The sequence below is a fragment of the Myripristis murdjan genome, chromosome 1 (assembly GCF_902150065.1).
Source record: "Myripristis murdjan chromosome 1, fMyrMur1.1, whole genome shotgun sequence".
NCBI classification, from domain to species: domain Eukaryota; kingdom Metazoa; phylum Chordata; class Actinopteri; order Holocentriformes; family Holocentridae; genus Myripristis; species Myripristis murdjan.
Genome location: NC_043980.1, coordinates 18,352,836 through 18,364,909, shown reverse-complemented (window position 1 = coordinate 18,364,909; position 12,074 = coordinate 18,352,836). Strand labels below are relative to the sequence as shown.

General features: G+C 38.9%; 2 protein-coding genes across 3 annotated transcripts in view; one reads left to right on the top strand and one right to left on the bottom strand.

Annotated features, from left to right (window-relative positions):
- LOC115372688 (PRELI domain-containing protein 1, mitochondrial-like) overlaps window positions 1–7,651 on the bottom strand; it is a 69,731-nt gene extending 62,080 nt beyond the window's left edge. For both annotated transcript variants that reach the window (XM_030070888.1, XM_030070809.1), the window contains exons 1-5: window positions 7,547–7,651; window positions 5,576–5,788; window positions 3,286–3,511; window positions 2,578–2,691; window positions 643–721 (exon numbers count right to left, since the gene is read on the bottom strand). In XM_030070888.1, the coding sequence (XP_029926748.1) occupies window positions 643–721; window positions 2,578–2,691; window positions 3,286–3,511; window positions 5,576–5,667 (511 nt within the window). In that variant the 5' untranslated portion in view covers window positions 5,668–5,788; window positions 7,547–7,651. The remainder of the gene's footprint in view (window positions 1–642; window positions 722–2,577; window positions 2,692–3,285; window positions 3,512–5,575; window positions 5,789–7,546) is intronic.
- A 1,309-nt stretch (window positions 7,652–8,960) lies between these two features.
- Window positions 8,961–11,893, top strand: ndufb6 (NADH:ubiquinone oxidoreductase subunit B). The gene is made up of 4 exons (XM_030071006.1): window positions 8,961–9,230; window positions 10,274–10,366; window positions 10,869–10,913; window positions 11,744–11,893. Exons 1-4 carry the CDS (start codon window positions 9,051–9,053, stop codon window positions 11,807–11,809), a joined length of 384 nt encoding a protein of 127 aa, XP_029926866.1. The 5' UTR covers window positions 8,961–9,050; the 3' UTR covers window positions 11,810–11,893.
- Window positions 11,894–12,074: the final 181 nt, after the last annotated feature.

Genomic DNA, 12,074 nt, shown 5'->3' with positions numbered 1-12,074 from the left:
CTTCTCTCCCTTTACTGCTGCTGTCGGCGTTGCCGACTTCAAGGGCTTATAAGTCCCAAACGGTTCAAATGAATAATAGTTCCTTCAGAACTTTTGTTAAGCACGGTATCCTCTGTCATGTATTCGTGTTTCAAGCCGCCATGATTTACGGCCTCGGAGGAGATAAATTTTGTTCAACGCGCAATTTCGGGGCCTGACTTTTACTTTGAAAGGCAAATTGCGGACTTCCTGTTGATTTTAGGTCGGGGGGGCGAGCGCGTGAAATCTCGGCCTTGATGAGACCTACGTTTCGGCGCTGGTTTGGTCTTTCTATCACGTTCCTGTGGGCCGCAGCGGCCGCCTTCGTGTGCCTTTTTGTGCCTAGGTGGCGCTAGCGAGCCCATTTTTGCACTTCGGGGGTCCAAGTTGCCATTTTATCGAATTTTTCGCCGGACTGGAGGTGCGTGCCAAATTTGGTGAGTTTTTGAGCATGTTTAGGGGGTCAAATTAAGGCCTAAAGACACGTAATAATAATAAAAAAAAAAAGAAGAAACGATACAAAAACAATAGGCCCTCTCTACGATGTAGGGCGAGGGCCTAATAAACCCTTTTCCACCTTTCCCTTGCACTTCTCTCCCTTTACTGCTGCTGCAGTATACATACCGTGTAAGTTTGAAAGTGCGTATTCCAGCCCTTTCATGGCCTTCACCTGGTTGCTCTTGAAGCGGGCCAATCCAAACTCCTGGGAAAAGACAGAACAGGAAATGGCTTTACATTTGGAGACATCTGAAAAACAGCACTTTGCTTACAGTCATCTCTCTCCTTTTCTCTGGGGTATTCAAGTAAACCTGGCATGTTCCACTACTAATAATAATACAAGGCTGACATATTTTTGGCCACCATTTCCTTTCTCCACTCAAATCTCCCATTTCTTTATTTTGGCATTTTCACGCAGGCTCCCACGTCTCTGCTGCCCATGCTATTGCTTGACCTACAAATCATACCAGACACTTGAAAATGCTTTTGGTATGTCAGCCTGCATGATAGAAAGTAATGTGTCTCGGTAGATTGGGGAGGAAGAGAATACATAGCCTAGTTTTAAACTCTGGCAAAGCTGGCAGAATGTGTTAGATGTTTTTGAATCACTCTGACTCACATATACATGTCCTAGTAGATGTTTAGTTCACCCACAGATGGACTGATTTTAAAAAGGGCAAATATTCAAAGTGTACTTTTCTAGCTGCCAACTAGTTACTGATTAAGTCATACCTAACTTAAGCAAAGAGCATACAGTCTTTCACTGGCTGGATTCAGATACTAAAAATGAAACTATACAAGAAGAGGGAATAGTGAAAATATATTTTCATTTAAACATGTTGCTTTATATGCTCAGAGTTCAAAGGTCTGCAACCTGATCCTGTAGACTGATTTTCTAATTTCTTTCTAATTTCTCCTTCATTTGCTAAAAAAGACCACTGGATGGAGGTGGGCTTGGTGCACTTTTGGCAAATAAAACTTTTCGTTTTAGGCTGTGTTTTATTCTTGACATTATGTATGTGTACAGACACAGTGGAGACTGCACGCTTTTCTTAACCAAACTATTTTTCTGAATGAGATCTAGTTGCAGACTTGCAGACCGCCTCTGTGGCTAGGCACAGCTCCCTGGCTAGCCTAGCAGAAATTAACCTTGTGTCTTTAAAATAAAAGCCCTAAGTCGTGCTCCCTGGATGGGCCAGCTGAAATGAATCTCACATTATCAGGATAGAAGTTGAACTCTTCAATCAATTGATGTATAATAACTGTAGCACGCTGTTCAAATCCAACATTTTCTAAATTATGCATTAAGCTAAGCACTTTAATGAAATACAAAGCTTGAATCAGTGTATAGGAATTGTAATTTCTTGATCATTATTTCTTAAATGTTATTCCTGTATCTGCAGTTTGAGATGCAATACTTGCATTTTTAATCGACTGTGGCCCAACTTAAATTGTAAAACTACTTCCATCACAATCTTTCGCCTCTCAATCAAGTCCTTAAGAGAGTCATCACACAAAATGCATATAGAGTTGTATATTTTGTTGTGTGACCAATGTGCATGTGGTGAGGCTTGATGCATTTAACAAGATTAGGTGAAAAACTAGTATATGGCTGGTTGGACCATGTTTAGTTTTGTTTATTAGTTTACTTGACAGGGGCTATGCACAAAACAACCGTTGAGCCTAAGACATGTAAATAACAAAATTAAGACATCACAATATTTATTTCTGTCTTATTTTAAAGACGCAAGGTTCACTTCCACCGGCCCAGTCAGGGAGCCATGCCTTGCCACAGAGGCAGTCTGCTGGTCTGGAGCTGGACGCTATTGACTTTTCCTTTTTTGTTCATGTGCAAATGTGATCTCAGGTTTGATTGCGTTTGGCCATAAAATGAATAACTCGAATAACTAGTAACTAAGCCTATAGGTTAGACTTGGTTTGGCTAGCAACAGGCCCAAGCTGGGCTCTGATTCAACCTGATCATACAGTAAACAAAATTAAAGATATGTTTCTAAACATTAAATATGTATGTATGTGAATATTTCATAATGCAAGTAGTACCTGTATAGGTCTGGAGAAGCCGTATACACTTGAGGATATCCATGCTTCTCGTTTCAGCTGGGTGGAGGCCGGCTGCTCCCCAGACTCTTGGAAAACACAACGCTCCTCAACTGACTAGTATAGGAAACAGGGAAGATAGATAAGACTGTGCTGCATACTATGTTGCGCAATTTTGTTATTTCTTTGTCTCTCCTAACTTCAGCATCTCAAGTAAAAGAATCAAATGGTGTATTCTCTTCTAGCTCAAATTTGCTGGCTTTAAGTGAAAATACAGCCTGAAACCTAATAAATCTTCTGTTCCTGCATGACACTAGATCTGGCTAGATCTGTAAATATAAACAGGCTCACCCAAGCTCACAACAACACACCCATTTCTGTTTCATGATGCCATCCTGAGACAAAACAATAAATTGCTCAGTTGAACAAAGAAAATGGAATATGTTGGTGATTTTGAAGGGGTGGGCTTGTTTTAGGGTTGTCCCAAATTACACCAGGAACTTCAGCAGGGAACATTAGCTAACAGATTAGCTAATATTTTTAAGCATGCAGTTTAGTATTACTACTATTATTACTGCATACAACTATATTATTGACTAAGAATCACAGTTGGGACTAAAATGACATGCTAAATAGTTAGCAAATTGCAATGATGAAAAGCTATTTATTATTTTTGGCTGGTAAAAAAAGTAACATCAGACGACACCTCACCATGAGTGTTGTGTGGTTGAGGTTCCAGGTGTAGGTGGTCAGGCTCCTAGTGACAGGGTCCACGATTGAGTCCTCGATGATGTAGACTGAACGGGACATTCCAGAGGGGAAGAACCTCTCTGCCCAGCGAGGCAGCCGATTGGTCTTAGTGAGGAGGCGTCTGGAGAGGAGCCGGTGGTCTGCAGTCACCTCCCGGTACACAACGTCCTCTGTGAGAACATGGGTGCTGAAAAACACACAGACACACAGTCATGTCAGTGAGATATGTAGTACATGCTGATATTTTTTCAATATCCTATGGTTCAGAGCATTCCTGTGGAATTCCTGCAGGATGTGAATCAATTTGAATATTTATCATGTGACTGTGACAAGATAGGAAAAAGTCAACAGGAGCGGGTGGGATGGGAATCATAATAACAATAGATTGTGTGTGGGGGAAAGATAATTGAAGGGAAAAGCAAGGTGAGCAGGTAAAAACACAAAAATAAGATGGAGAATTAACCAGCATTAAAATGGTGAGATAAGAAATACTGCAAATTGGCTAACATACTCTTTCAAAATAATTTCAAGACACAATTATATCTGGCAACCCTTCATCTGGGTGTGGCCTCACAAATGCATTTTTAGTTTCCTACCTGCATTCCACACAGGCCTGCTCTACTCTACCTCTCTTGGATAGTGCTAGCTGCCTTCCTTGATAAGACTGGTTAGGTTTAGCCATAAGGAATGTGATGGTTAGGGTAAGAATATCCGGCTCAGAGCCAATCAGAGGCAGAGTAGGCTGCATTAGATGTCTTGGTTCCATGTGTTAACAAAACGGTCGCACTAGGGATGGGCGATATGTTATCGTTTGCGATATATATCGTCAAAAAAATTCCCCATGGTAAGAATATGTCATCTCGCGATAATAACGATAAACTCCTGTTGATGACGTAATTACGTGCGCAACGCACTCGCTGCTGGCAGCCGGCAGCTCATACGTGTAGCACGGGGCTGATAGCGAAGAGCTCGTTGCTAAACGAGGCTCCAGCTCGATTATCTGGAACTGGTTTGGCTACAGTAAGTCTGACGTGGAGCAAACATCTGTCATATGCAAAGTTTGCAAAAAAGCGGTGATTACAAAGGATGCAGTACAGGTGTACTACTTAAACTTAATTGGTATAGTTTAGTAGCGTATTTGACTACAGTAAGTATTATTTTTGAGCAGTATTTGTGGGGTTCTCAAGACTGAATGCGGTGATAGATTTGTAGTCAAAAAGATGGAGTTGAATTGTTTTATATTTTTTATCGTCACTTTTATCGTTATCGCAATAAATGCCAGAAATTATCGTGATAAATTTTTTAGTCCATATCGCCCCTCACTAGGTCGCACCCTGGAGCAATGTCTGCTAAATTTACTCTGTGTGACATATTTAAGTACTAGAGGCCACTGTAAACAGATGTCAAACTCCTTGTAAGTGTAAGCACCCTTTGCCATTAAAGTTGATTGTGATTCTGATGTGGTACAAAGTTGTATCGAGTTTCTGATGGGTTAACTTGAAAGTACAAAAAACAAAAAACAAAAAACAAAAAAAAAAACAAAAAAAACAGAGCGAGCATGGCCAAACAACTTTCAATATCCCAAACCTGGTATAATGTATCTGCTTTCTCATATACCCAGGTCTCCATTTCCATAACAGCAAATGGATGCACCTAGTCAGCAACAATGTCTTGATACATACTGTCAATTTAACAGTTATAGTGTATATTATAAATTATACTGAGCAGTGTAAAGTGTGACAAGAAAGGCCTCCTTGCACCTAGAACTGGTAGGCAAATCAGTGAGTTACAGTCCATACAGTCATATTAACCCAAAAATGGAGACAGTTCCCAAGTCTTCTGTTTTAAACATAATTTGGCTGGTAAGTATACCCGAATTATAGAGAAAAATGTAGGCTAAATTAAGAGGTTTTCATTTTGGACCTAAAGCCAATAAAAACTGAAAAAAGAGATTTGAAAAAAGTGTGCAGAAATCTGATGTCCACTATATGCTTTAAAATACGAACAGTAAGAATATTTTTACATGTAGAAATGAGAATATCTGCACACTTAGTCACTGCAGATTTCACTTTACTAAGCTTTCGATCTACGAGATCTTCATCAGAGCATATACTGACTTACTGACTAAGTGTGCAGATATTCTTATTTCTACTTGAATTTTCTGATCTTCCAGCAGCTTACACAATTATTTGAGCCGGGTGGACCTGAAGTACTCGCACATTAACATTTTCAACAGAAAATGTAACAGTACCTGAACGGGTTGGGGTATCTCTGCCAGAAAGCAGAGACAACATGGTCCCACGTACTCCTGATGTCTGTGCTATTAGAGAAATATTTGACCATTCTTCTCTCACGGATACGAAGGATGTCGTGAATCCCGAGCCGTGATGTTGCTATCTGTGACTACACAGTGAGAAAACAGTGGAAATCCAGGTGCTGACTCCATCCAAAGCTTGGCTGAGCCCTGCAAGGGGAAATAGAGACAGGGGTTTATCACCTCTGTATGTGGAAATAGCCTTTGTGGTTATGAGGGGAAAAAGCAAGTTTTGAAATCAGGGTGAAATGTTGCTATAGGACTGCCTTCTCCAGCACTTTGGGCTGTGGGTAAATAATAGGCTACAGTTGTGTCAAAATCTTTCTTTTATTAATCCAACATGGCAGGACAGTACATCCAACTGTCAGAGCCAACTCGGACTTGAACTCCACAGCATGTTACTCTTTAATAGTCCAGTCATTTTATGAAAAAACCTAGGACAAATTGCAAGAGAAGTTTTGAAAATCACCTATTTATGACCACATATTACCAAAAAACATTGTTTTTAACACACGGGGAAAGGGGTTCAAAATTTTACTTTCAGATATCACTATAAAAATTCACAAGTTGATTGCACACACAAAGACAAGAAAAAAAGCCAATCACAAGTTCTTTGAATTATTCTGTTTACACATGTATATCACACATTATCTGATTTGATATGCGCTAATAAGGAATATAAGGAATAAATGCCAGAACAGATATTTAAACAGTGAATTAAAAGGTTACTATATATAGAGTAACCTTTTAATTTACTGTTATATAGTAACCTTTTAATTCAAGGTTACTTTATATATAGTAACTTTTTAATTCACTGTTTAAATGTCTCTTCTGGCATTAATTCCTTATATTCCTTATTAACGCATATCAAATCAGATAATGTGTGATATGCATGTGTAAACAGAATAATTCAAAGAACTTGTAATTGACTTTTTTCTTGTCTTTGTGTGTGTAATCATCTTGTGAATTTTTATAGTGATATCTGAAAGTAAAATGTTGAACCCCTTTCCCGTGTTTTAGAAACAGTGTTTTTTTGGTAATATGTGGTCATAAATAGGTGATTTTCAAAACTTTCCACCAATGGGATTTCTTGGGACTTTTTTTCCCTCACTCAGGACATACTGAGGATACAAAATCAGTTGAGTTTGCTTCTCTTGCAATTTGTCCTAGGTTCACCCCAATTTTGGCCTAAAATTACTGGACTATAAGTCCGTTACACTAATATGTCCCTGTAAAACAAAGACGGGTCGGAAACAAAATTACTTTGTCCTTAGGCAAGGGGAGTTAAATTGTACTTAAATGTTTCATAAACATATGAATAAAACAATAGTTCAAGTGCTGTAAATGATCGTGAATCAACTAAATAAAAACAACTTATTTCTGCCAAAGTCAAAAACAACACTATTAAATTATTACTACTGTAAAGCTTAGTAGCAACATGAATCATGTGTACACTAATTAAGGTTACATTTAATTAACCGCACTCAGTGACATGAGTGGTATATTTTAAGATCTAACACATGTAACCTTACTCTCTTGCTGGCTAAAGGGATAGTTAGCCCCTAGCACAGTCGAAGTGGACAGTTGGTGAGTCTCCCGAGGTTCATTTCCCCTCAAAATTTAAGTTCATTCAGTAGTTTGCAAGATAATGAATGACGACGAGTAACTTTACCCCATTTAGCTACTGGGAAAGGCTTTTGTTTACTCTACAGAGAAAGTTTTGGCAGGTAGCGACCCCGCTCACTGACGCTAACATTAAGGTTAACGTTAGCCTCGACAGCTACAGGACTTCAGTTAACAGTTGAGCTACTCGGCCGTTAGACGGACCGTTTACACAGCCGCATATTATAAAAGCGTACATTTTCAAATGATAGTATAACTTTATGAAGGAAAAAAATCATACATTACCTTGAGTGCTACTGAATCATTTAATAAGTGACCGCTGACAGCTTCTGATTCGCGGCTAAGTTTAGTGTTTAGCTAATTACTTCCGTTGTGTAACCGCTAGCTAACGGGCAGCGTCGGAAGTTCAGGACAGCAGCGTCAAACCTTCAGATCAAATAATAAAAAATACAGAATATTTTCAAATTAAAAATGAATGTTGCGCGTATACGTCATGTACTTGACTTGAAATTAATTACATAAAGAAGTAAAATAAAATAAAATTTAATTTAATTTTTAAAAATAACTAAAAACAGACCACTTCCGGTCAGTACATTTCAAAATAAAACCTCTGTTTTTTTTTTGTTTTTTTTTTAAGCATATTACAGGTCGGTGACTAAAACCTCTATTTATAAACGTGCATTGTCACATATTTGCTATAGCAAATGTGATTTGGTTTAATAAGCTAACTTTCTTTCTTTTTTTTTTCTTTTTTTTTTTTTTTTTTTTTTTACCGCGATGTGGGTTAAGTCAAGGGGTGTCCTCCTGTTTTATTTGTTGCAAACGTATTTCCGACTGTTGATTAGTGATTTAGGGCTCTAAATAAGCACAAAACGTTAAGTAAACGTAGGTTACGCAAGACAACCGATGGAAGCCGCCGTATTTACCTAAAGACAACACTGGTTATCTAACAACTTGGTTTATGTTAAGCCCCATAGATGGAAGCTCCAGCACCTGGCAGTCAAAACTAACAGGCTGCACAAAAGATTAATACAGCTCAATAACGCACTGGAAAAAAATTAGAGACATTCTATTTCTGCTTATTTGTGTTTGTGAATTATAAAACAAAATGTGCATATATTGTGAATTGGCTATTAAAATGTAGTATTATAATATAACAGCAATTAAGAGGTCCAAGCACTGAGGAATTTGACTATAATACAGCATTCCCATTGGACTGATTTTTGCTAAATGTTGCACATGCCCTCAGAAGAGAGTCAAGACAAGTTTATGGTGTGATATGGACTTTTGTTATCAATATGGCGGACAAGGAAACACTCAAATAAAAGAATTCAGGCGAAACAGGGGCTGAGGTTTTAGGCAACTACAAAATCACTTCAGTTTTAAATAAAAAGTTTGACCAGGTGGTGGCGATAAAGGGATCGATCTGTAGATACAAAATTAGCCGTGTGTGCATCATTTAGATCAGACTTCCTTTCCAAATCTGCACACGCACGCACGCACGCACGCACGCACGCACGCACGCACACACACACACACACACACACACACACACACACACACACACACACACACACACACACACACACACACACTGATTTTATTGAAGGCTGCCATTTACCTGTGAGACACATGGCACCTCCAATCCAGTAGATGTCGCACTAAAGGCCTCTGTACTGATCGAACCGTGTCACATTTCCTCCAGATCTTCTTCGTCGGTGCACTCAGGAAGGTGTCCTCCATGGTGTCATTGTAGTGTGTTGAGGTTGAACACACAGAGAAAGAAGCAATGTCTGGATACACGCCGGACGAGAAGCTCCGTGTCGAGCAGATCGCCAAGCTCCGCAGGCAGTGGCTGAAGGACCAGGAGCTGAGCCCGAGGGAGCCGGTCATCCCGCAGAAACCCGCCGGCGCCGTCGCTAAATTCTGGGCTGGCTTTCTGGAGCCCAAGAGCCTGTGGAGGCTTTACGTGAGTCGCCACTTAACGACGTAACTTTTAGCTGCTAACGGTGATGACAGAAATCCTACACCTCCCCAGACACCAGCCAAATATCACGTAAAACACAATAAAACAACTCTTTGCGTCCACCGACACTTCAACGATACTTTGACTTTACACTTTACGGTTAGCTTTGGTGCTGCACTGAAAACCTGTCGTGGCACACCAAAGCTAACTGTGTGCTATTGTTGATGCAGGTTTTGTGATTGTGTTCCTAACCTATCTAAACTAAACTAAAAAAAAAAAAAAAAGCTATTTATCTCCAATGGAACAAGCAGAAATCAAAGCCAAACACCGTGTAATGACCAATGCAACACACCTCGCTGTAATTATGTTATCGCGCCTTTGCAAGTTAGATTATCTTCCTCACATCTGTCTGTCCACAACACCTTCATTTCTCCACTGCTGATTAGGATTAGGATTGAACAATATATTGTTATCGTGTATCGTGTTATGAACATGGAAGTATAAACATCTCCAAAGGCAACGATATGGATTATATCAAATTTAGGCTTAGTCTAACACAGTGATCGGTCTGTTCTGATCAATAAAATTATTATTATTATTATTATTGTTGTTGTTGTTGTTGTTGTTACATTGTTGTTGTTATTATTATTCTGTTTTTTGAAAAATGTTTAATTATCACTGTTGAAACACCCACAAGTTCATGTATGTGTGCACCCATAGTCACATTGATTAATGTGTTATTATCAAGATATTTGGCATAAATATCAAGGTATGAAATTTTGTGCATATCATGCAGCCCTAATCCAAATAGTATGAAAATTCACATGAAAATTCCAGTGTTGCTGTTTTGGAAGTAAACTACTTGGGACAGAGGTGTCCTGAATGGCCTCAAAGTGTTGACAGGACAGGTTGACACTGCGTTCTCAAGCTCTATGCAAAGCAGAAATATGCATTATCTGTATACAACAGCATGATTAAATATTGTTAGCTTCTTGTACTGCTCTTTCTTTATTATTTATCTGTCTCTAACTTTTATCTCCTTGCAGACCTACAAAGCATACACAGCTGGAGTTTTCACATTAACACGCGTGTTGATACCTGCCTGGATTATCCATTACTACGTGAAGTATCATGTTGCTGTAAGTTAACATTATATGTGATAAAACATCAGCAGTGTTGCACTACAACTGGGTCAGTGTAGTGTGGGTCAGTGTAGTAAGACATCTGTATGACTAGCATCTTTTGGGGATTGGACATATCTGTTTAATGTATATCAGAAGACCAAGTTTGTATGCTTTGCACAGCACATTCAGTATGTGTGCACATAATCCTGTCAGCGCTCCAGCTTTGTGAATGGCCTCTGATTGACTGATGTTCTGTTATTATTGTTATTTGAAGCAGTCTTCTATTCTTGTAGTCACTCATACTGGTAACAGAGGTCTTGAATAATTGTTTGAATGAGGAAGAAAACACTAATAGAGATATCAGTATTCAACAGTGTTTGTTGATGTTAGATTTGGTTTTGTATTTCACAAAGAAGGTATAGTGTCAAGTTTTCCTTCATCATGAATGGAAAGTGTAGTGATCTCACCATCAACAGAAAGATAGCCTACTAACTAACATTATAATTGTGTTTCACAGAAAAAGCCATATGGTATTGTGGAATTGAAGCCCAAACTGTTCCCAGTGAGTATGCCTTATTTATTAATTATTGCGTTGTATTTAGAACTTCAAACAGATTGCTTTACAAGCCTGAACCTTGACCTGTATTTTGTGGCTATCCAACTGACAATTCCTGACAATCATGTATCGCAAATGAAGTCATTTGGCATGGCAGCAATGAAAGTTCAATGCAACTCCCTCAGTGGTACGTAGACAGATAAGTAGCTCAATAAAGGTACAGGATGATAAGATTAAAAGATGATGGAAACATAAACAACCATTGACTCTCTTATAGTAAATAATAGTTATAACACAAAAATAATATTAGCGCTCAGTATATTGCACACTCCAGTGAATATTATTATATAGCACTCAATTTATGATGTTATTGCACAGTTTCCAGATTTCTCAACAGCCTGCTATTATTTAATAGTGTTCAGTTCTTTGATGGCACATTGATAACAACAAATAACTTCAGGGAGGGCAAAGCCGCTGCATACATGCGTGTCGCCATTTTTAACTGGGACATTGCTGTTTTTATGAGCACTACTGTCAGTTTGATCAAAAGGATAAATGTAATCTGACAGCTTTGACTGAAAGAGCAGCATGTTGGAGTTGTGTTTCTGCAATATGTTGATCAGTTGAACAGTCCCTGCAAACCGTCCTGCTTGCCTCCACTCCTGTAACAAAATCTGACTCAAGTCACAACTAATCAACCCACCCCAGCGCGCTCCTGTTTTTCTGTATCACAGCCCAGAGATGCTCTCACAGAAAGACTGTGATTTCTCTTACATGTCTCGGTGGAGATAATGAGTATCTAACCATTTCTTTATTCTCCTTGTGTTTGTGTGCAGGGTGACACTATTCTGGAGACAGGGGAAGTTGTTCCAGATCTCCCTGAGACCCATGGTCATCACTGAAGACAATGTTGAAAGATTTCTATAATTTCCTTAAGTCACTGTCAGAAAAGTATGTGTATATGTTATTAAAATATTACAAACTGGCATATGTGCAAGGTATCCTATGTTACAAATTGAAAATGAAGACATATTACTATAGAGGTGTTAATGAACTGCTGTTTTCACAAGTGATACACTATGGCACTCCTGTGAAAAATGTTTCTCTTAGATTTTCATTTCACCGCCATTTAAAGAGAAACTAAATCTGAGGTGAAGGCACCTGCGG